Source organism: Poecilia formosa, unplaced genomic scaffold, assembly GCF_000485575.1.
Source record: "Poecilia formosa unplaced genomic scaffold, Poecilia_formosa-5.1.2 Scaffold12, whole genome shotgun sequence".
NCBI lineage: Eukaryota > Metazoa > Chordata > Actinopteri > Cyprinodontiformes > Poeciliidae > Poecilia > Poecilia formosa.
In genome coordinates this window covers 4,235,946-4,258,080 of record NW_006799951.1, presented here as the reverse complement: position 1 = coordinate 4,258,080, position 22,135 = coordinate 4,235,946, and the positions used below count along the sequence as shown (strand labels likewise).

Here is a 22,135-nt window from a genome sequence, read left to right as displayed (position 1 = left end):
CTGCAGTGAGATAAAGGAAACTCAGCAAACAGATATTATTCAAAACAAATGTAAATATCAATGTTTTAGACGAACTGGGAAATCTCAAAAGTCAAAACTTTTTTTCCTGATAAGCGAAAGAACCAGCAGGCACCTCCAAGTCAACAACAACTATTGCTGTTTTGCAGTATGACTGGAGTGTTTAAAACCAAAGTCAAAATAAGTACAGAGATATAAGAGGTTATTTACAAAGTTTCTCTTGTAATATGTTGAGACATGTCTGCAGTTAATTCGTTGAAGACGTTTAGAAAAATAGTCGAGTTCACTCCATGCTCATTTTTGGTCAGCTCCAAAACTTGACCTTGTCTGGTTTAGCTGCTGTTGGTACCTGAGGGAAAATATTGCCTTGTTTCTGTCATGTAACAAAGGGAGAATTACAGTTTTCAACTCAAATATGGGTCTGAGAAATGTCCTGTTTATGGTTTCAAAGTGTATATAATCTTATTTGTACCAGGTTCTTAAATAATTCAGTGATATATATAAAAATAAAAAAAAAGCTTCCAACCACACTCCAGGGATTCTGTCATTAAATTAGTTATTCATGTCCCTTGAACTTTTCAACATTATGTCACATAAAAAAAAAATAATAAAAAAACTGAAATTAATCTCACTGTATTTTTAAAGGGCAAAACCCAAAAGTTTTCGACATGTAATGACATTGTATAAGGTTTTTCAAGCATATCTTGCATTTGTGTTCATCCCTCCCAAAATTGCTTTTGGGTTGAACCACCTCAGGATTAAAGTTTTTTTTTTTTTTTTTTTTTTTGCGATACATGTCTTTACCAGTATCTCCACGAAATTATGACACGTCTGCAGTTAATTTGGGTTGCAAGAGAGAAAGAGTGAGTGAGCTTTAACACAGATAACGAGAAGGCTAAAATAATTATAATGAAGTCGCTCTGCTTTATCTTTTTGATAAAAACCGCTGTCAGGGAAAATATTGGCAGCCATTTAAAAATACCAGCGTTAACATAAGAATACACAATTTGCAGTTTTATTAATACCAATGACTGTATTTATGTAAAGATGCTAAGAGAAGCAAAACAAAAAAAAAAAACAACTCCGTAATAATCTTGTTTTTGCTATAAGTAATAGTAAAAACCTGTTTTGCAGCCACTTATCTTTCACACATCACCCCTGCTACTAATATTAAAAACTAATGAGTGCAGGAATGCAAGAAAATATATTAATAATTAGCAAAAAAAAAAAAAAAAAAGTGAGGAAGTTTTTGTTTGGCTTCTTTGCGTTTCTGTGGAGGTGGTAGGATGGTGTGTAGTGGCATCTCTCTCACTAGAAATACAAGGTGTGCCATCAATAAAGTCTCAAAGCAGGCCGATATTGTGACAGGATTCTGCAACCGGCTTCACCCCAAATCTTCATTCTTGGAACAGGTTCCATCGTCTCAAGATGTCAATGTTCGCCCTGTTAGACTGTGGATTGCCACAGACCACCTCCAGAATGTAGGTGCTTACAGTGCTGACCGCTGAATACTTGTGGAATCAGATCTGATACACAGTTCATACCAGTGACCAACTCAACCAACTTTGGCATCTTTGGGCAAGTATTGGTTCATGCCATCCCACTGCAGTGTGTGACCAAGCTGGTGGTCAGCATGAAGAAAACATGCCGGGTCGTGTTACTCGTATGGCTCAACAATTCGCCACTGAAGTACTTGATTGTACAATAAATAAACCAAACAACATCAAATTGGGGTGAGTTGCAGAATAATGTTAGGCATTTGCGAAGAGAATTTGGCAAGTCTTTCATGTTCAACCTACAAATGCATTTACTTTATTATTTTTTTTTTAACCTTTATTTTTACAGGTTGTCTCATTGAGATCCAAGATCTCATTTCCAAGAGAGATCTGCTTTGATAGGACAAAAAATATGTAACTGTGAATGTGACACAATGTAAAGAGGGGATAAAACAAAAAACAGGATTTCCAAGACTATATTTTCCAATATCGCAACACTGAAAAAAATAATTGTCCAAACATAAAAGTCCTATGTTTATGTTAATGCATTTTATATGTTCTGTTGTATTTTGAAAAGAAATCTGAATGTGACAAGATTAAGGCTAAAAAACGGAGACCGGCTCCACAACTCTGATCGGTGTGTCACAAACCGATGTTTGTGCAACTGCGGTTAAAATAACTGATAGCATTAAGACCTATTGTGTTTCTACAGAACGACAACATAAGCAAACTGAGATCTTTCAGCTGCTAAATAGGCATGTTTTTAAGGTGGTGGGTCTAACCTGAAGTAACGTTTTGAGCCTGAGAAGTTGATTCCTCAGCACGCTGCAGTCCTGGGTCATGTGCTCCAGAGTGAGTTCGTCCAGCATTGGTTTGTAGACTGGCTGCTTCCCATCAGACTGGACGGGACGAGAAGGAAACCTGGAAGTCTTGTGATTGTTGTAATTACTAAGGAAATGAAGCCTGAAAGAAAGAGGGGAAAAAAAGTCATGTCGTTTGCTTTGGTGTATTTGTTTCGCTAGTTTGATTTTATCCTTTACTTCTCTTTTTTTATTATTTGGAAGCCTGACCAACCTGCTGTCATGGAAGAAGTGATCTGGGCCACTCCAGCGGTGCTGCTTGCGTCGTTGCCCCTGTCGGCTACCTCTGTCTGAGCCCTCCGTGAGAGACATGCTGTCAAAGTCTGTAGGGAAAGAATGTGGAGCATGGGTGAGACATCAGTAATATACCAAAGAGACAAGAGAGATAGGGGTGGGAAAAAAAAAAAGTGTGATGCACTTATACTTGGGGCAGAACAGAAAAAGCTGGATTCAAGTTTAAAAAAGTACTTCTCCTCTCTCTTCTTTGAAAAGAAACTCCCAACGACTCCGTATTCAGCGACACTTACGCAGCCACGTCTTAAACCATGACGGTAACAAAGCTGACAGCTGAGAAAGCGTGGTTCCCAGCAAACCACAATGACCTTTGGCTTTTATGTGCGAGACGCTCAAAGAAGCAAGAAGCAGATAAAGACAGCAAACCTCATTCAAAGAAATTCAGCAGCCGTGTTTAGCATACTTTACCCAGAGCGTCACCGCATAGCGCAGAAGCAGACAGCCGGTCTGATATGCAGCCGTCACATTCCTAGGAACTAAGGAGCCTCCAATGACTCCTTTCAGCTAAGATAAAGTCCTTCAGGAAGGAATACAAACTGAATAAAACAAAATCCATGAACGCAGACAAAGTCAGGAGCAGACTGGAGAGAATTGAGACCCTGCCCAGTTAGCTGATGATTTGTCAAAAGGCCGGGGGGGAGAAAAGTCAGCCCAGCTCCTGGGCTGTCTGACCCCCGTCTTTGTTGACGGCCTTGTTTTTCTGGGAACTCCCTAGGAACTGGAGCTGGTAGAGGAGAGAGAGAGAGAGAGTCGCCTGTGGTGGTGCTGGGGAGAGCAGGGGAGGTGACTGGTTTGTGTCCAAGCGAAGGAAGTCGCCAGCTGGGAGAGAGCAAAGCTGTGGCCTCTCTCCTTTCAAGGAGCCTGACAGCTGGATGAGAACATAACACAAGTTCTCTTCTCTTTTCCTTTCCACTTTTCCTGTTTTGTGTCAGGGTCTTTAGAAGAATCTCCCTTCCCCATGCCACATCGCACCGCCTGCCCCGTGGGCTGGAGTTGGCTGAACTCCTCAGTGTGCGCTTCCGTTGCCTCGCCTCTCGTGACACAAACTCTACCCGTGACACGTAAGAGCTATAAATATGGCTGCTGCCCGCAAAGGAGTAGGAAGAGATGACGCTCCAATTTACATTCCTGCAGTGTGAACATTCCCTTCCCGCTCGCCACCTCCTGCTCTCAGAAACAGGGAGATGACTGCTTACAAACTCCACATCCGGCTTTGAAAGTTTGTTAGTTGTTTTCCAGGTTTCTGTTGAAGCCATCTAAAAAAGCTAGCTTGGTTCACTTCATGCTCTTTTTTTGGTTAGCACTAAGGACGAGCTAAACAACTTAAGACCCACTTTTTTAAACTTGCTTTTTAGCGTAATACTGTGTTTTATTGTTTTGTATGTTGTTTTTATTTATTTTTTACACTTTGTGCAGCACTTTGTGACCCTGGTCTGTGAAAAGCGCTATAGAAATAAAGTTTACTTACTTACTTACTTTAGCTGCCGTTGGAACCGAAGGAAAAAAATTGCCTTGTTGTTGTTGTATAGCAAAGGATGAATTGCAGTTTTTAACATTTTAACTTTAAAATGGCAAAAAATATTACAATTATAAACCATCTTGTGTTGGTCTATCACATAAAATACCATCAAATTCACAGAAATCTGTAGCTGTAATGTGACAAGATTTGGAGAATTTCAGGTCTATGGAACCCTCTAAAAAAAGTAAAGAGGAAATAGAAAGTTTCATGATAAACTAAGACAATCTCAACAAAAGGAAACACATACAAAAATCAGTAAAACCTCAGACTTCACCTTTTTTCTGGACATGACTGTATGACAACAAGCCATTCTGGGCTTGAAGACCACAGCAAATATAAGAATGTGTTTATGGTTCGGCAAGTCTTTTAAAGCAGCTTTTTAAAAAAGCGGGATGCTACAGACATCATAAAAACTGGCCTTGAAACACAATGCTCCACCTTATTATTTCCTTAGTTTTTGCAATAAGCAGCCATTGGCGTCCAGATGCCCCTTTGCACGCTCATACGCACAAGACATCAAACAGACATACTCTGCAGATTAAATTTCATAGCGCCTAAAGGGAGTCTTGTTTGAACAAACCGAGCCTGGCGAGTGCATTCACGGCAAACTATTGCATCAAACCCATTAGAAATGAATCGCCTGGCTTCAAGAATGACAAGGGAAAATTCATTTCCAAGAATTCATTATATTTCATGACAGGAAAAGGTCAATCCTCGACCCTTCTTTTCACTCTACCAAAATAACATAATGCAACACAACCTGAAAGGGGCATAATGATGTCAGCACTGTTATTATGTAGTAATAGTATGAGACCTGGTTACCTTTAACACCCACAAAGAAACCATTTATTCTGTCTTAATGAGATCGCTGTCTACATGTTTGTATTTGAGGAGTGAAAATCGGAAAACTTAGGAGACTTTGACAGATGCGATAGTTGGCGATGTGAGGTGCGGATATTAAGCTATTAAAGCAATCACGCCAGCATCGAACCGCTGTCATCGGGGGAAACATATGTTTGAGCCGCTTCTATATAAGTGCACTCTGGTTCTCACGCAACAGTAATTGTCAATCATGCACATCTGTGTGCATCTGTTCATAAAACAAAGCCAGACAGCTGGGTAGAAAAACTGTTCCAAGTTAGCGGACGAGCATTCAGTCAAAGTCTGGAGTTGTCATTTAACAATTCTTTAAAAAAAAAACAAAAAAAAAAACAGGACAAATATTTAAAGAGTAATAGGACGAAATACACAACAAGGCATCTATTAAACTTCTTTAATGGATGTTGCAATGGCAAGCATGCACCCAAGGCAAAGCAGGATTCAATTTATTCAAACCATTATATCCCACAGAAGAACTACTGGAAATGGAAAGCACAGGCCTTGGCAGTGTATTAATTTACATTTATGATAAGACAGTTTTGCTGGAGGTTTGCGCTTATACAAAAATAATGGACAACCCCCAGCAACAGAAACTTAAGTATTCATCATGGCCTTATGTGGCGTAAATGCAATAACACCAGAAAGTGTTTATGCGTGCGTGTGCATGTGTGTGTGCGTGCATGTGCTGACCGTGCAAGCTATCCTCTGGGAGGTCCACATCCAGCATGAGATCATTATCGTCCAAATCTCCAGCTCCCAGAGGGTCCAGGTTGTTCAAGATGTCCTGAGAATCACAAAATTCTAGGTAATACTTCTATATAGTATTGCACAACACAGCAGAGACATTGTGAGTATAATACATCCATTCTACTATTTTGCAAAAGGAAGCTGCAGCAAAGGTAAAGTGACAAATGGCAGACAAAATACAAAGTCTTTGGGTGCAAATATTAAAGCCTTTCAAGAATATACCACTCACAGTCCTCAAGGATTTTGACCGGACAACTATGATGCAAGTCTTTTGTTCTGCCACATCCCAAAGTTTGCTATATTGAATTAAGATTTTGTGGCTATAAAGGCCATTGGAGTAAAGTGAATTCATTATCAATGTGGGCACATTGAGGTAATAAAGGGATAGACATGCTGAATAACAACACTCAGGAAGGCTGAGTGAAATGGCTATCTCCAGTAGCCATTTCACCATCAATGAACTGATCAGGCAAGATGAATCCATGATTTCATGTTCACACCAACTTCTTACAATCTGAATGTCTCAGCTCAAATTTAGAGAGAAATCCAATCATGTAGCATTTTTCTAGTTTCATGCTATCATATTTTGGGAGCTCATGAGATTGGTTGCATATCTCCAACCATTCTGCCCAATGTGCTTTGACGACTGACGTAAACGGGGATCTTTGCCCGTACACCTGCTGCCACTCAAGGATATTTACTATCTTTCTGGACCATTTTCTGTAAACCTGATATGGTTGTGCAGAAAAATCCTAGAGGGCCAGCAGTTTCTGAAAGTCTTAGATCACCACATTTGGGTCCAACAACCATAACATGTTCAAAGTACTTCAGTTCTCTTTGTTCCTAATTCTGATGCTCAGTTTTAATGCGTCTTTAACTCATCTAGAAGCTTTTAGATGCAGCCACATGATTCCTGTTTAATTATTTGGGCTAACGGGAAATTAAACAGATGTACCTGATAAACAAAGTAAGTAGTTACATTTACATTGAAGGTCTATGAAATACTTTTTTCTTCTTTTTCAAAGTAGGTTGGGTGTAGTTAACGTCACAACTGATAATAGAAAGTTAATTGAACACAACCAAATGTCTTTCCACTCCTAAAAATAGCTAATTAGCAAACATTTATACGTATTTTCAAGATTCCCCCTTTGTTTTTTTTTTTAATAACATTCTCGCATATAGTTTTCCGAATATCAAGATATTTATGACAGGACAGGTTTTTCAAAAGAAAAATATCACCCAATTATGAATGATAATGCACTCTGCTTTGAAAAGCCAACAAAAACACTTCTCATATCAGCTTCAAATTATGCAGCAGTCTGACTTGCTTTCAAAATAAAGCATCTCAAAGGCAGAGAAAAGAATCAATAGTTCAAAGCTTTATTTATTATTTTTTCATGACATTTTTTTTTTTTGCTCTTTGAAATTAAATAGCCCCGACTTTGACAAGAACACACAACTGCAAAATTAGACATTATTGAATTTCTTGTGTGTGTCACAATAAGTGACAAGTGTTGAGTTTCCAGACGTTATGATGAAAAAAAGATGACTCCACCATCTTCCAAATAGTGCGAGAGAAAATGTGGGTGGAATTTTTGCGGCCATGTGGAATAAGACAGATTTCATCCGTTTCATTCCCTTTCCTTCTTATTCCATGTTTTACATCTTCCCCTTTAACCTTGACCCTGTTGCTATGACCAGTTTCGCTCCTGTCTTTGAGATAAAACATCGATTTTAGGTCAAACTTAATTTTTCCTCCATTTAAATTAGCATAACATCAGGTGCAAACCATGAGGACATAATTCCTCTGCATTTTAAGTGTTTTAAGAGTATTGTCCTGTTAAAACGTCTGACGTTCAGTTTGATTTGGTCATGAGATTGAAAAAGCTGACTAAGGAGAATGACGTAGCAGTTTATGGGCTTGGGAAGGGATTTGTAGAGGTGTTACAAGAGTGGAATAAGACAATAAACTGTAGATAATATAGCTTACAAGTGGAGGACACTCAAAAAAAAACAAAACAAAAAAAAACTGCCAACACATCCAGATCTGGCTGCTCAAGAAGGTTTTCCCTAAAAGCAGAACCCAAAACGCCTAAAGAAGTACAAGTGAAATGTAATCAAGTGACCTGCCACAGGCTTTTGCTGCTGCTGATTTTGAAAGTGCATGCCTGTACAATCAGAAAGAGCTAACATGGGAAATATGCAACCTTTCCTCATTAGGAATACCATGAACAGCTGATTGGACAAAAACCAAGACTTCCTGAATAGTTTTCTTTTGACAGAAGTCTAAAACTAAATTAGATGGACACAAAGCTACCAGAATTAGTAAAGTCTGACTGTCCCATTAACAATGGACACCTTTGTAGATTTGACTCTGTATGATTGCAAATTTTCTTTTCTTTTTAACTGAATGTGTACAAGGTGCGTTTCTGCCAGATCTTGGTGATATGTGTAAAATACAATTTTCTAACAAACATAAAAAAATAACTGTTTATTTCTTTTTTGTCACAAAGATGTATGTTCAAGTTCCTTTTATGCAGACATTGAGAACCTCAAAAAATACAAGAGAACATTTGAATTATTTCAGTATTTGCTAGAAGATATCCACAGTTTGCCAAGCTGCTTGCTGTGGGCCAAGAAAATATTTTACGGTTTTGAACAAAAATATGAACTAAAAAGTTTCAAATCTTTAAAGTGACAACAGGCTTTAAATGAATCAACAGGCCTCTGATTTTCACTGTGAGCACAGCAGTACAAAGTATAACGCTAATTAAAATATGTGAAATTTTAGTACATGAAGCCCAAAGGATGGTACAGTTTGTTTGTGCAGAAAGCTCAGTAAATAAATAAAATGGACACGTTTTTTCGTTGAAAATTCATCTAAAACTCTTCTTGCATGCATAACCACACACTATTTATATTGGTGACGGTGACAAAGTCCCAATTGAAATTTTATCCAATTAAAACTTTGTGCAGTTTGAATGTCACCTTCGGTATTTATCACTTTTATTTTGAAAAAATATGCTTCTTGGCCATGTAAACAAACCTTCTGATCCACTGGGAGAGTTTCAGTCCAAAGGTCTGCAGTGAGGACACTGAACGCTTAAAAATCCAAGTGCAACCCCAGCCACTGCAGACCTGTAAAAGCTGAGAATGTCCAGGAGAAGCTTTTCATCCCAACAGGCTAAACTAGATTTTGGGGAACATAATAATGGAAACAAAAGCATCCTGCTCTCAACCCATCCAAAAAGCTAAAGTTAAACGGAGGTTATGTGTCTACCAATCGATACGCACACAAAAGAAATATTGACAGAGTGTTTCTCAGACATTTCAACCTTGTGTTCTATGGTCTGGCACTGAAAAGGCCTATTTCACAATTAATTAACGATTGCTTTCTGAAGAAGTCCCGGACATGCATTCAAAATTCTCGCAATGTAAAATACTCGCTATTCTTAGTGGGAGCGAGAACGGCCAAAATAAAGCTCAGATGATGTGTGTCTTATGTGGTAGCCGTCCGTCCGTCTCACATACAAGTATAAAACTCTTCTTCCCTGTCTTTGGAGTCACTGGTGGCCTTTGTGAGGAGAGCATTATCTGCCCCAGTCCTTTCCGCATGTCCCTGTAAGCCACTTACCAAACCAATTATGCAGAACAAAACAGCTATTTCATGAGTATAAAGACACGGCTGTTGCAACAGTGTGGTGGGCCATTTCAATCAAAGACAACCAGTCAAATTTTATGGATAGATAAGCAGCAATGTTTTCATATCCGCTGTGCTCGCTGGTTGTTTGAGAAATTTCCTACTGAGGGCTATAAATAAGAACCAGACCACGAACATTTTCCAATACTTTATCACGCATGAAAACTATGTCGAGCCGTTTCTCTTAGCTGGTCCTCCAGATCCATTTTCTTCAATGCAAAATATATTTTCCTGCTCCATCGCACTTGATTTAAGGTCTTGGCAGACCTCTCCGTGTTTGTGTCCATGACCAGATTGTACCTCACAGAGAAGCACAGAGTCTGAGTCAAACTTTTTTTTTTTTTTAAGCACAGCTGAAACACCCTATTCCACTCAGATATGCATAGTTTTAACTGCATATTATAGGGGGCGATAATGTGCTGGTTTATATATTATTAATTTAGAAGAGGAGGAGATGAAAAGAACCAAATCCTTATTTGACGAGTCCAACAGTAAAAGCTTTTAAACTGATTCAATTTTGGAAATCAGAACCTCATTTCAGCATCCGGCCTGCTTCATCATTTGCGAAACCTACAAAATAACACTCAGCTGTTCTTCAAGCATATTCAAAGTGATTAGTTCTTCCAGAATTATTGTAAAATGCAGGGAGAAAAAAAAATTAGGATATTAGAGTAAAAAAAAGATAGTTTTTTTTTTTTTTAAATGAAAAATGTATAGGAATCCTGAACGCAGCCGTGGGTGGGCGCACACAATCAGGAAATCAATTGTGGGTGTGACAAAACCTCACCCTAAATCCATAATGATGTGAAAGTCGCTACAATTTATTAGCAATGCTAGAAGCTAGACAGCTTTCTCTGATTAGCACATTTTGTCCAAATTACATAAGTACAAGAGCAGCAATAGTGCAAAGCAAAGGTCAAACTAGAACAAAGAGTTCAGAGACAAAGAATTGATATTATAGACCAGAGGTCCTCAGATCCAGGCCTCAGGGGCCGGTTGACTGCAACTTTCAGATAAGTTCCTGGTCCAACACACCTGATGCGAATGGCTGAATCTCCTCCTCAGAATTGGGCAGTCAGGTTCTCCAGAGTCCTGCTAATGACCTCGTTATTTGACTCAGGTGTGTTGAAGCAGAGACGCATCTAAAAGTTGTAGGACACTGACCCTCGAGGCGTGGAGTTGAAGACTTGCGTTAAAAGCAATGAAACAATGGCTGTTTGTTATAGGAGGGAAAGCTGCAGCTCAATACGTTGTATTTGTTTTAACAGACGTAACAGTTACTGTTACTTATCTACGCAATTACAAAATGCAGCCTGAATAGCCTGAATGCATGAGTTTGACTATAGAGTTGAAAAAAATAATACAAACAAGGCTCAGGCAAATACAGACATAAAGAATATCAGACACTTATATGATGATCTCTAAATAGCATTTGAAAATTGGAGGGGTTTTTTTGTTTTTTTTTAATCACATTTCTTTTGGTTAAATGCTTTTCTTTCTGCGGCGCGCAGGCAAACATTCGGGGACAGACACAGGCGATGCAGAGGAAGCACACTGAGCCAAACTGTTAAATGAATGATGGCAGCTGCAGCAAGGAATAAAATAGAGTTAGAAAACCATCGATTCAGCTGTGTATTTTTTTTTTCCCACGATTTATCTATCTTTCACATTTTCTTTTGTTTTGCTGACAGAATAACAAGACGCTGTTGTGGCACAGTGAAAGCACTGTATATATGTTGTGTACCGAACCGCCACATATGTACAGCTGTGATAAAAAAACCCCAAAAAAAAACACAATTTTAGTCAGGAACAGACTGACCTTTAGATAACAAAATGAAATGTGCCAGAACGGGAAGCTGTCAAGAGGCATAGCAAACAATCGAGGTGTCTCAGCTGTTTACACATTGTTTCATCGCTCCAAGATGATTTGATTTGCGATAGTTGTTGTCCGACATGTATGCAAACCACGGAAAACTGAGTGCAGTTTTATTCATGTGTAACATGTGGAACGAGAACACTTGAAAATTTGATGACAAATTACAGACGGCATTTAAATGTAGTAGATAAATCCATGCTCTCATCTCCCAATCGCGTTACATTTGGCTGCAATCTGGAAAGTGATTTTAACTTGTGTTCAAGTTGATGTCAGGCACACAAGCCTCGCCAAAAATCAGCAACACTGACAAAAGGGGACAACGATAATGGAAAGACTACATACAGAAGAATAGCAGCCATGAAATGTAATGAGACTGCTGCATGTTGAATAAGATGGAAGGGAGAAAGAAATGCGGCGTAATGATGTGCCCAAATGGTTACAATTTCAGTAATAGCTACGCTATGTGAAAATGCTTGTATAGGCCTCAATTTTTCTTTTTTTTTTCTCCCAGCTCCTCCTCTCTGTATGTATCAAAACTGTGTATTAAAGTACATCTCCAGCTACAGAATGTGATTTAAAATACATGCACGTCATTTGCAGCTTTCGCTTCTTTGCAAACAGATTCAGAGAAAAGACACCAAGTCAGAGGTCGGTAAAGTGCGAAAGTTTCTCGTGTAGAGGTCCGTCTCAGCTTACTAGGATATTATCCTGATGTAATTTTACTTCAGTGTTTCAATTATAAAAGTGAAAACATGCCGATAGTGCTATAATTTATTTGCTTTTTCTTCATTTTGCTTCTCATGGTTAACAATTTGCTGGTCATTTAGCTATGATGATTAAAGCAGGTATTTGTATTTTTGTCTGTGTGAGCCTTAATGGACCAATGGTCACTGTCTATGGAAACTTCACCCCAGACATAAACCAGCTCCGTACATCTTAGCTTATCCTCCAGGTGTTGAAGTCTTGAATTCAAAAAGAAATGCAAAACTTAATTTTATCTAGAAAAGGGGTCAGATCTCTGATGTCGTCACAAGGTGCTGTGGCTCTCAAACACAGACCTCGGCCACAGTCCACACTTTGTGAATCTAAAAAAAAAAAAAAGAGAGAAACACGTTCTTAACTCTCTCAAGATTTCAGTTATCCATGCTGCTGATGAATGGTTCACTGTCGCATGTTTTCCTTCCATTCAACTTTCCAACACATGCCTGGATTTGGCAAGCATTAACCCTCTGTGGAGAGCTCCGTTTGTGGACGGCTCCAGCGACTGTGCTGGAAGTGAACAGTCTGCTCCATTAATGTGGAGGCTGTAGCATATATTTTGTTTCTGTTATTCATAGAAGTCGAATTAAGTTGTCAACAGAAGTAAATGGTTAACAATTTGGAGTAAATTATTATACCTTTCACATTCCGAATCAAATCTCTTAAACAAATGACCATTTATTAATTAATGCTTATTAATGTGTGTATCAAACCAAATTAATTCACTGAGTTACCTGTGGAACTGACTTGATTGACCATGACACTGTAAGAATATGACAGCTATAAACCTCCCTTATTAGTGGCTACACATCTAGGACTGCAGCTGGCTGGTGTACATCCATTACCCAAAGTAATCATGTTACGTTTATTTTCCCCAACACAATATTTTGCAGCAAAGTAAAGCACTCTCGGCACTCATATACTGGAAACTGAAAAACACTATGGCCAGCCACAGCAATGACAGTGAAATTTATCATCAATACAATATTGATTTAATTTAAACCACTTGGTTTTGATGGTGAAAAGTGGTTTTTGTGTTCGTCTTTGCAATCTGTCGTTATTGCCATTCCGCTCCCTAACATTAGGGCAAGAAATGGCCATTTAAAGGAACATCGTGGTGGTGATGAACGGCGGAGGAACATAAAAACACCAAAGTTTCTCTTAAATGGCTGCTTCTGTCATCTAAGAAAACAAACTGAGGCAGACGAGCTCCAAGCCCCATCAATGAAACGGCGAAGCTCGCACTCTGGAAGCAGGTTCAATAAAGGACTGAGCAGTCTGTGGACAAAAAGACTTAAGAACTTTATTCATTTAAACGCTAATGACTTAACGTGTCTCAACCTGGGGCTACAAAAGCCTAACGGTGGGAAAAACAAAATAGGCATAAGACAAAGCCCGAGCATTTCTGAAGCTTTGAGAAAAGGCACAGAAGGAAGCCAGAGTATTACACAACCAAAGTACGTCTTTTGCTTTGTTTTTTTTGTTGTTTTTTTTTGTTTTTTTAGCCAGCTGTTGGAAGGGTAGAAAAGATGAAAGAGACAGAGCAAAGAAATTCCCAGGCAAACAAAATGTATTCGAAGGCAAAAGAAGCTAAGATGGTAGCAGAATGGTAGAAAATGGGTGAAATGTTTATACACAAACACTAATATTACAATGTACTACGATACAATAATAGGAAAATCATTAACTTTGAAACCAGAAGCAAATAAACAGCAGAAAATATTGCAAACGCAAGAAAAAAAAATATTTCCATGTTTTCTTTTAATGGGATTTGATTATTAATCTGCAGGTTGGATGGTTGTTTTATTTCCTTTCTTCTTTTTTTTTAGTTTATGCTGAATTCACCAAACATAAAACTCCCCGTATTGTCAGTCTTTGAAGGGATCCAGTAAAATAATTTACTGTTGTGCACTCTTTTTTTTTTTTACTTCAAATCAAAACTAGAAATCTCACTACATTAAGATACATCTTAAAAGCTTAACTTCAATATCTGTCCAGGCTTGCAGATGCTATTGATACACTGAGCTGAGGGTTGAAAAAAAAAAAGAGAACAAAAAAACACTCAGAAATTGTGAGATGTAGCTTTCAGTTTCAGCTGCTACTTTGCAAAGCAGGTATTGTGCTCCTCTGCCTGGCACATCATGGGAATCTCATTATGAGCTCTGGTAACCCACTCCTTAATTTTGCAAAAAGCTATATGAATGCAGATATGGCTACAAATCAACACACAAGAAAAGGGATGGCAGACACAAACCGGAAAACAGAAAAGCTTTGAAGCGCGCTCATATTTTGTTTAAAGGATGCACAGTGCCTCCAAGTGGGCTGAACAAGCCACTGCAGTTTGGCGACCGCAGCAAAAAAAAAAAGAGGAGGTATATCTCTGACTCACTCTGTCTTGCAAGAAATAATTTATATATGTGAAAATGACAATTTTCACATATATAAATGTTATTTACCAACCTGCTCCTCCTTTTACCAAGATCTTCTTGGAGTCGTAAGCAGGAAGCAAGAATCTGCTAAAAGACGGATTCGTAAATGCATTGCCTCAAACAAGTTATGCAACCATAATATCACGCTTCTTGAATCTTCAAGAACCAAAGGCTTGTTTGTGACACAAACACTGGTTTGGTACAGAGTTACATTTGCTGCTTTCTTTAGCTCATTGCAAGCAACTATTTACTCAAGAGAACAAGGGAATGATGAGGGGTTATATTCAAACAGATGGAGAGGAAATGGCAAAAAAGGGTGGGGATAAGAGGAGCTCAGTGCATCCAATTACAGTAAGTGGATTCATTTCCTCTAATCAAATAGCTTGGTTAAATATCTCACAGGCAGATTCCCCATAGAGCCAATCTTCACACATCAGCAATCAGCCACTACATCTGCTCTCTTTCTGCTTCTGCCCCTTTTCCTTTTTTCCCCCCTTCACTTCTTTTTCACCTCTAAGCTTCCACTCACCAGACCTTCAGTACCCCAATGAGAGGACCGTGTTCCTTCGTCACTCAAAAGGGAAGGAAGCTACCAAAAGCACATTAGTGCTTTAAATGAGTTCTCCACTGATTTATTGGATGTTAGATCACATGGCTCCACCAAAGAGTGGAAAATGAACATTACCACTGATGTAGGAATGGCCTATATAATCAGCTCAATGTGAGACTTATTGTCTGAATACTACAATTATGACTGAAACTAGATGTGTTAAAAAAAAAACACACACACACAACCATATTTCCCTATATTACGATATTAAACAAAAGTAAACTTTTTCTGTTTTTGGTCAGTTAACATTAGTGAAAGCATCTAGTTTTGCTAAATGACAGAATAATCAGAGAGAAACCTTTGTGGAGATTTTTGCTTTCTTCAAACCAGTAATTTTACGTACATCAATAATACACAAATAAAAACTAAAACAACGCCAGATATCAGGAAGGCTATTTTGTTGCGGAGCACAATTTCCTCAAGGCGTCACCGTCATCTGCTTATAGAATAATTGCAAGAATAAATGGCATAGAAATGTCCAGTGATCATAAATGAATTGCCTCTGTGGTCTGATGAAACTCAAATTTAAAATCATGACCATTGTTTCACTTAGAAGAAAAAGGGGAGTGCCTGCAAGGCTACAAAAAAAAAAGCCTCCCCTAATGTGAAGTATGAAAGTAGCAGCATCATGTTTTGTCTTTGCTGCACGAGGGACTGGTGCACTTCACCAACTGGTTTAAGGAAAACATAGTCAGTGTTTTGCTAAAGATGTCACAAAGCTCTGGCCTCAAGTCAACTGAAAATCTGTGGCCAGAGTTAAGGACGTTGTACAAACCTCTCTCAATTACATCAGTTCTCTCAAGAAAAGTGTGCATTTAGAAAATTTAAACATTTTTTCTTAATATTTTATTTTGCTGACCTATACTGGTAAACATAAGATGGACATGAGAAGAAAGAGCCGTTGAGGAAAATGTCGTTTTCCACCACGATTCTTCTCTTTTGGCTTTGTTTGCTCACATTTAAACAACGTACAGTTCTTTTCCAATGCTGCAGTTCTTCTGAGTGATGTAATCAGCATAATGTGCTTTTTTTTTTCTTTATAGACCAATTAAAGCCCTCTACTAAGTGCCTACTGATGCCTTAATTGTGACATTATGAAAACATTTGTGCTATATAGTTTTATCTGGAGAGATTAGATTAGTTTAGAGTTCAAGGTGGCAAAACACAGCAGTTGTTGTCTTAGAAACTCTCTTCACTAAGCTTGGACAGCAAACAAGCTCTTTGTTTTACCCCCAGCTATGAACACACTTCAACAGATCTACCACATAAGAACACACCGACTGCTTACGGCATGCTGCGCGACTGCTTAATCGTAAGCACATGCCAAACCCACGTGTGCTTGCACTAATGACAAAATTAAGCAAAAACAGACAGCTCACGAAAACGTTTCAAACACACCCTTGTGGTTTTTCCAGTCACTATAAGTCTAATGTTTTGAGATAAACTCCACTATTTGTCCAGAGGAGTTCTTCCAAAATCATAATATGAACATATTTAACGCCCCAAAGCCTATTGCATAATTTAAATTCCAGCTTGTTTTTTAAAGCTCTTTATTCATTACCAAGATCAGATGCCCTGGTACGGGGATACAGAGAGAAAAAGTAAGGCCAGAAAAGCAGATTAGCGTTAGCTTCCAAGAGAGCAAGAGGCCTTGGCATCAAAACACCGGTGAAAACCTGCAGCAGAGAATCATGCCAATTTGCTCTTCTTCGCAATTTTTTTGCCCCATTACTTTTTACATAATTGATGTAAATTACCTCTAAATGGATTAATGGACTTCTGCACAGTAAAACGGCATTACTGAAAAAGGTTTAAGACGTGAAATATAAATGCATAACATAATTAATGCATAATCGACTAATGAAAACTGAACTTTCATGCTGAATTGAAAAATGATCCTACAGACCTTGGAAATTCAAGGCTCTGGGGATTCATTTAAATACTTTGACATGAAGAATATGGTATTTACGCAAGTTTGCAGAGTCAATATGTTTTAAGTAGAACATATTTTAAAGTAAACTCATATCAGGTTTATTATTCAAGTCTTTGCAATTTTAATGCACAAAAGATTAAACTAAATGATAAAAACTTAAAATTTCCTTTCGCTTTCTTTTTTAGAGTAAAATAAAAATAACACCATAGGAAGGGTGTAACTAGTTACATTTACTTGAGTCATTTTTTGAAAAGTATTTCTAGGAGTAGCTCTACTGCACCACACAAATGCACTGCTACTTGAGCGATATTATATATATATTGTCACTGAAAGTACTTTGTCCTGTCTTAACATGTACCAATACAAGTAGGTGTTAATAAGCTGACATTAATTAAAAAGCAGACCACATATGCTCTAAAGCACTGCAAGGACTCTGATTCTCCCCAAACAATTTTTGCTTGGGCATTCTCAGACACCGTTCGTCTTTTCCTCTTTTGAAGCGCACATGTGAAGTTTAATGAAAACAGAGTTCGGTCAAAAAGGAAGACAGATGTTGGAAAAAGCCATAAAAGCCGATCCCCTGTTGATGTTTCTAATACAAATAGGCAAAGTTGATCACATCAAGACTTCTAGTCGGCACATGTACACCACAAACAGCTTTTCTAAAAAAAAATAAACATTTTGTCCTCAGAATCTCTTTTTGCTTGAGGATAGGAAATGCGAACGCAGAAGGAAATAAATTTCTTTTTTTGTCCGTTTATGACATAAGAGTCAAGATTAATTATTAAAGATTTAAAAAGTCTACACAATATTAAAATCAATACAATGGGAATTATGGGCCTCACCATGCTGTTGATCTCCAAATCCTCATAACTTGCTAGTGGAGACTTGAGCTCCCCAAGAGGCTCGAGACCCTCTTCATCCCACATGTAGGTCCCACCAGAGCTATTGGAGGGAGACAGCTCCACCGATGAACCCTGAGGAGCGTCACTCTGCGGAGGAGACAACACCAACGAATCCTGCGTAGATTCTTGCAATTTCTGCATCGGGCTTTCTTCTTTATTTTCTATAAAAAGCAAATAAACGTGGGCAATATGCCATGTCAAATCTCAAATAAAAAGAAAACAAAATCATTTTCTTGGTTTGCATTGTACCTGTCAGATCTACAGGCTCCCAGCCTGTGTTGTCATTGGAAGACCTCTGCAAGACGGTTTGATTAGTGCTGGTAGGAATGTCTCCATCACTAAAAACATCTCCTGCAGAGTCACAATCATCTAGAATCTCTTCACTGGTGTCACCTCTTTCCAGCGATGAGGCAGAAGATAAGGACATGTCCTCCAGGGTCTCGGTAGCCATCTGGACAGAGCTCTGGTCATGAGTGCCATTTTCAACTCCAGAGCTTCCACCACTGTAACTGGATGAATCTGCTTTCCCATCTTCATCGGTTGGCTCAAATCCTTTAGATATCCTCAGAAGTCCACCAGAGTCAGATAAGACAGAAGATCTAACACCCTCTTTGGGCTGATCTGGAAACGGAGATGTCAGTGTGGTTGAACCCGATCTGTAACCTGAAGATCCCACACTGTTTGTCAGTGACTTTGTCAGAGCAGAATTAGGAAGCTGAGGTTTCCTCAAACCTTGCGGTGTGGTGGGCAAGGCAGGATAAGATGGGTTGGGCAACGAGGAGTCAGTTGGAAGGCTTTTGCTGTACTGAAAACCTGAATCTCCAAGGTTACTGGTTAGTCCTAAACACAGTCTTCCGTTGCTGATCCGTGGTGGCTTGAGGAAACTGCTGCGAGGAGGCCGAAGTTGAGTGTTGGCCAGGGGTTTGGCTAACTCCACAGCCCGATTAAAGGAGAAGGATCGTGTCATCGGCTCACAGTTGGGGGAGGGAATCTGCTTGAAGTGAGTGAAGCTGTTTGAACGCACCATGTGGTCCAACGTCAAAATCTTTCGGTTCTCTCTGGATTGTGATAGGCTATCCTGAAAATTGCTTCTTGGGGAGCTGGTGCCCAACATAGGCCGCACAAGGCGCGACTCCGACCCAGTTCGAGCAGGAATGCCAGAAGTACTATAGGTTACTTTAGAAAGCCCATTCAGTTGGCTTTGACCAACTTTTGTCACTTTGGGGTTTATCTTTGTCAGTTGCTTGGGAACAGTTTTTGGGCTGGAGGTAGCCACCATCAAAGTACCTGACCTACGCATCTTAGGTGTTGATTGAGAGCTACTTTTCACCTCAGGTAATGAGGGCACATGGTGGTGTGCCTTCTCTTCATTTCCATCCCATGGAATCATAAGTCTGCTGGGGCTAGTAGAGTTCATACCATCGTCTTTCTTCCATTTCATGTACGGTGGAGCGGGCCGGATCAGACCATTTGAGCGTGTTCCATGAGAATTGGTCTTGCCATCCTGCACAGATGTAGGTGACTGTGTGGAACCATTGCACACAGGACTATTCCCACCGCCTGTGGAGCGCCCACCAAACTTTGGCAATCTGGACACCATGGCAGGCCCAGTTAACGATTTTTCTTCCATTAGATCTTGAAGAAGGCACTTAAGAATTTATGAATATGCATACCTGTGAAGAGAGCAGAAAAATAATTGAGTAACAGCATACTGATGAGCAGTTTCATAGTGTGTTTTTTTCTTCTAGAAGAAATCAAACCATTTCAACCCAACATCAGTATCAGTACAGAAACTCTCTTTATTGTCCAATCAGATATTGACAGCCAGACGCTGAGGGCATTTCATCATCAGATTCAGTGTTGGTCACATTTTTAGCTATTTTTACAATGGAAGAGAACATTACAGCCCAAAAAACACTGAACATGTAAATAACAAAATATGCATTGGAATATCATAACTGGTAAAGAAAAATACATTTTGAATATATGAGCAGATTGTTTTTAGATTTGAATCCGTTCTCATTTCATTATCTTCAACAACAAAAAAACATGAAAAAACAAACAAAAAAATTCTATTAATCTTTTACTTTTCTCTTGTCTCTTCTGTCGATAAATAAGTAAATCTATTGTCACCATAAACAGCATTATGAATACAAATCAACATCAAAGCAGATGGGCAAAAAAAAAGTGTCTCATCTGATTACTGCCGAGTTGACAAATGACTTGGTACTCCAGTTAATGCAGGAAAGGAATAGAAATGAATTAGTTTTCCTTTTCATTAGGATGATGATGATGATTATTATTAATATTAATATTATTATTATTATTATCATGAATTTTATTATTTCAGACTGATGCAACCTGTAGTTGGGCCCAGGTTTTGCAGCTATAAGACCTGGCTAAGTAACAAATTGGGGGAAACAGATACAGCGTCCCTGAGAGACAAGGGGATGCTGGGACGACGGCCAGTATGCGGTGAATAGCAAATGGAGGATCTGCATTATGTGAAGCCAACCAATGGAAAACACAAGGCTGTTTCCTCAAACTCATTTAGACTCGTTCATTTCCAGTCAACCATGTGACAAGTGTACATGTGTTCACTGTGCACCTGCATGTTCCATCCATCTGGCCAGTCCTGGAATATTGTGAATTAAAAAAAGTTGCTCATCTCCAGATGGCTGCTTTGGTTAGCAGAAAGTAAACCATCTGCATGACTGGGCAAAGCAGCGACTGTAAACTGTGCACTAAGAGCTGTTTGCCTACACCAGAAAAATAACCCATTGTTGGTGGATGTCCACACAGAGGCAAGCAGTTAATCCTTTCGGAGTAAATCTCTTGGGGAAAAAAAACTTAAGTTGCTGAAAAAATGACTCAATCAGATTTTTAAAACGATGGGGGATGGATGTGCAGAGCAATGTGGGTCTCTCACTCTGGGGAAAAAAAAGAAAAAAAAGATAACTCCCAGTGCCCTACATCTTCACTGAGAGACACACGTGTCGGCAGTCAGAGAGACCCACTCACCCACCGTCCTAATCTGTTTCATGCACACACTCATGGGGTATAAACACAAAAACACACAGTTACACAAACCAAATCAGGTCAACATGGATAGTCTGGGTTACTAAAGCCTCTTCGCCTGTGACAAGAGGTTAGTGACTAGGTCTGCGTTTAATGGGAAGATTGGGGGCCTTTCATAACCATCAGTGGCCCCAGAACCTTTCAAGTTTCATTCAGATCCAGAGCGGCAGAGCAGTGTTGCACACATTGCTGCGGTAAACACTCACTTATCAGGGTCGTCGCTACTTCCGCCCACAAAAATAATAATAATACTGAAGTAAATATTATAGTGCTGGTGCTTTTGTTTAGTGCTTGTAGTTTATACTTGAACCTTTTTTTCAAATATTCACACAGGAGCTTCGTTCTGAGTCACAATGTAGTTTTACTTAAGTGATAATCACTGACCTAGAACAGAAAAGCAGTCGTCTAGCCTATGTGCAGTTCTGGATATTATTCTGTGCAATAACCACTTCAGCTACTGCCATTTTCATTCTATATTTTTTGCTCAAGTCCCTGCATCAAAGCAAACAAATTGATATAGATAAGAGTCAACCAGATAGAACGTTTTAGAAAAGATGGGAGTGATCGTTGTGTTCCCGTTATAAAAATTAAAGCAGCTTCAAAGGTTTGTGTAAATATTTCAACACTATGAAACTATGGTATTTTCATCTGAAGTTAAAGTACCATAAGAATTTCATACTAAAAAAAAACAATACTCTTCAAATTTCCAAAGGCAGAGTATTAACAATAATGTTTATAAAACTGAATTTTAACAAAGCAAGTTGGCTTCTTTCAGTATCCAATGGTTCTGAAAAAAAAACAACTCCAAACTGTTTCAGACTACTCCTAAGTTACAACTTCACCTTTATTCCCTTATTTTTATGTGCTTTGATAAGATATGCCCGATTCCAAAAGTGATACAAATATGTCATCTGTGTCCATGGGCAACCGAATAAACAAGATCATAACTGACTGAAACATAAAGGAGTAAACAGAGCAGGCCATCTGTCAAACCCTCATACTCTCAACAAAGCTCTCTGCCCTTCTGTCCCT

General features: G+C 38.9%; 1 protein-coding gene across 5 annotated transcripts in view; it reads right to left on the bottom strand.

The window, feature by feature from the left end:
• ccser2a (coiled-coil serine-rich protein 2a) overlaps window positions 1-22,135 on the bottom strand; it is a 60,741-nt gene that overhangs the window by 28,919 nt on the left and 9,687 nt on the right. For all 5 annotated transcript variants that reach the window (XR_001661329.1, XM_016668024.1, XM_007545449.2 and 2 more), the window contains exons 2-6: window positions 18,275-19,698; window positions 17,966-18,186; window positions 5,757-5,850; window positions 2,589-2,697; window positions 2,297-2,477 (exon numbers count right to left, since the gene is read on the bottom strand). Coding sequence is in view for 4 of the 5 variants with exons in the window: in XM_016668024.1 (XP_016523510.1) it covers window positions 2,297-2,477; window positions 2,589-2,697; window positions 5,757-5,850; window positions 17,966-18,186; window positions 18,275-19,655 (1,986 nt within the window). In the remaining variant the exon portion in view is untranslated. The remainder of the gene's footprint in view (window positions 1-2,296; window positions 2,478-2,588; window positions 2,698-5,756; window positions 5,851-17,965; window positions 18,187-18,274; window positions 19,699-22,135) is intronic.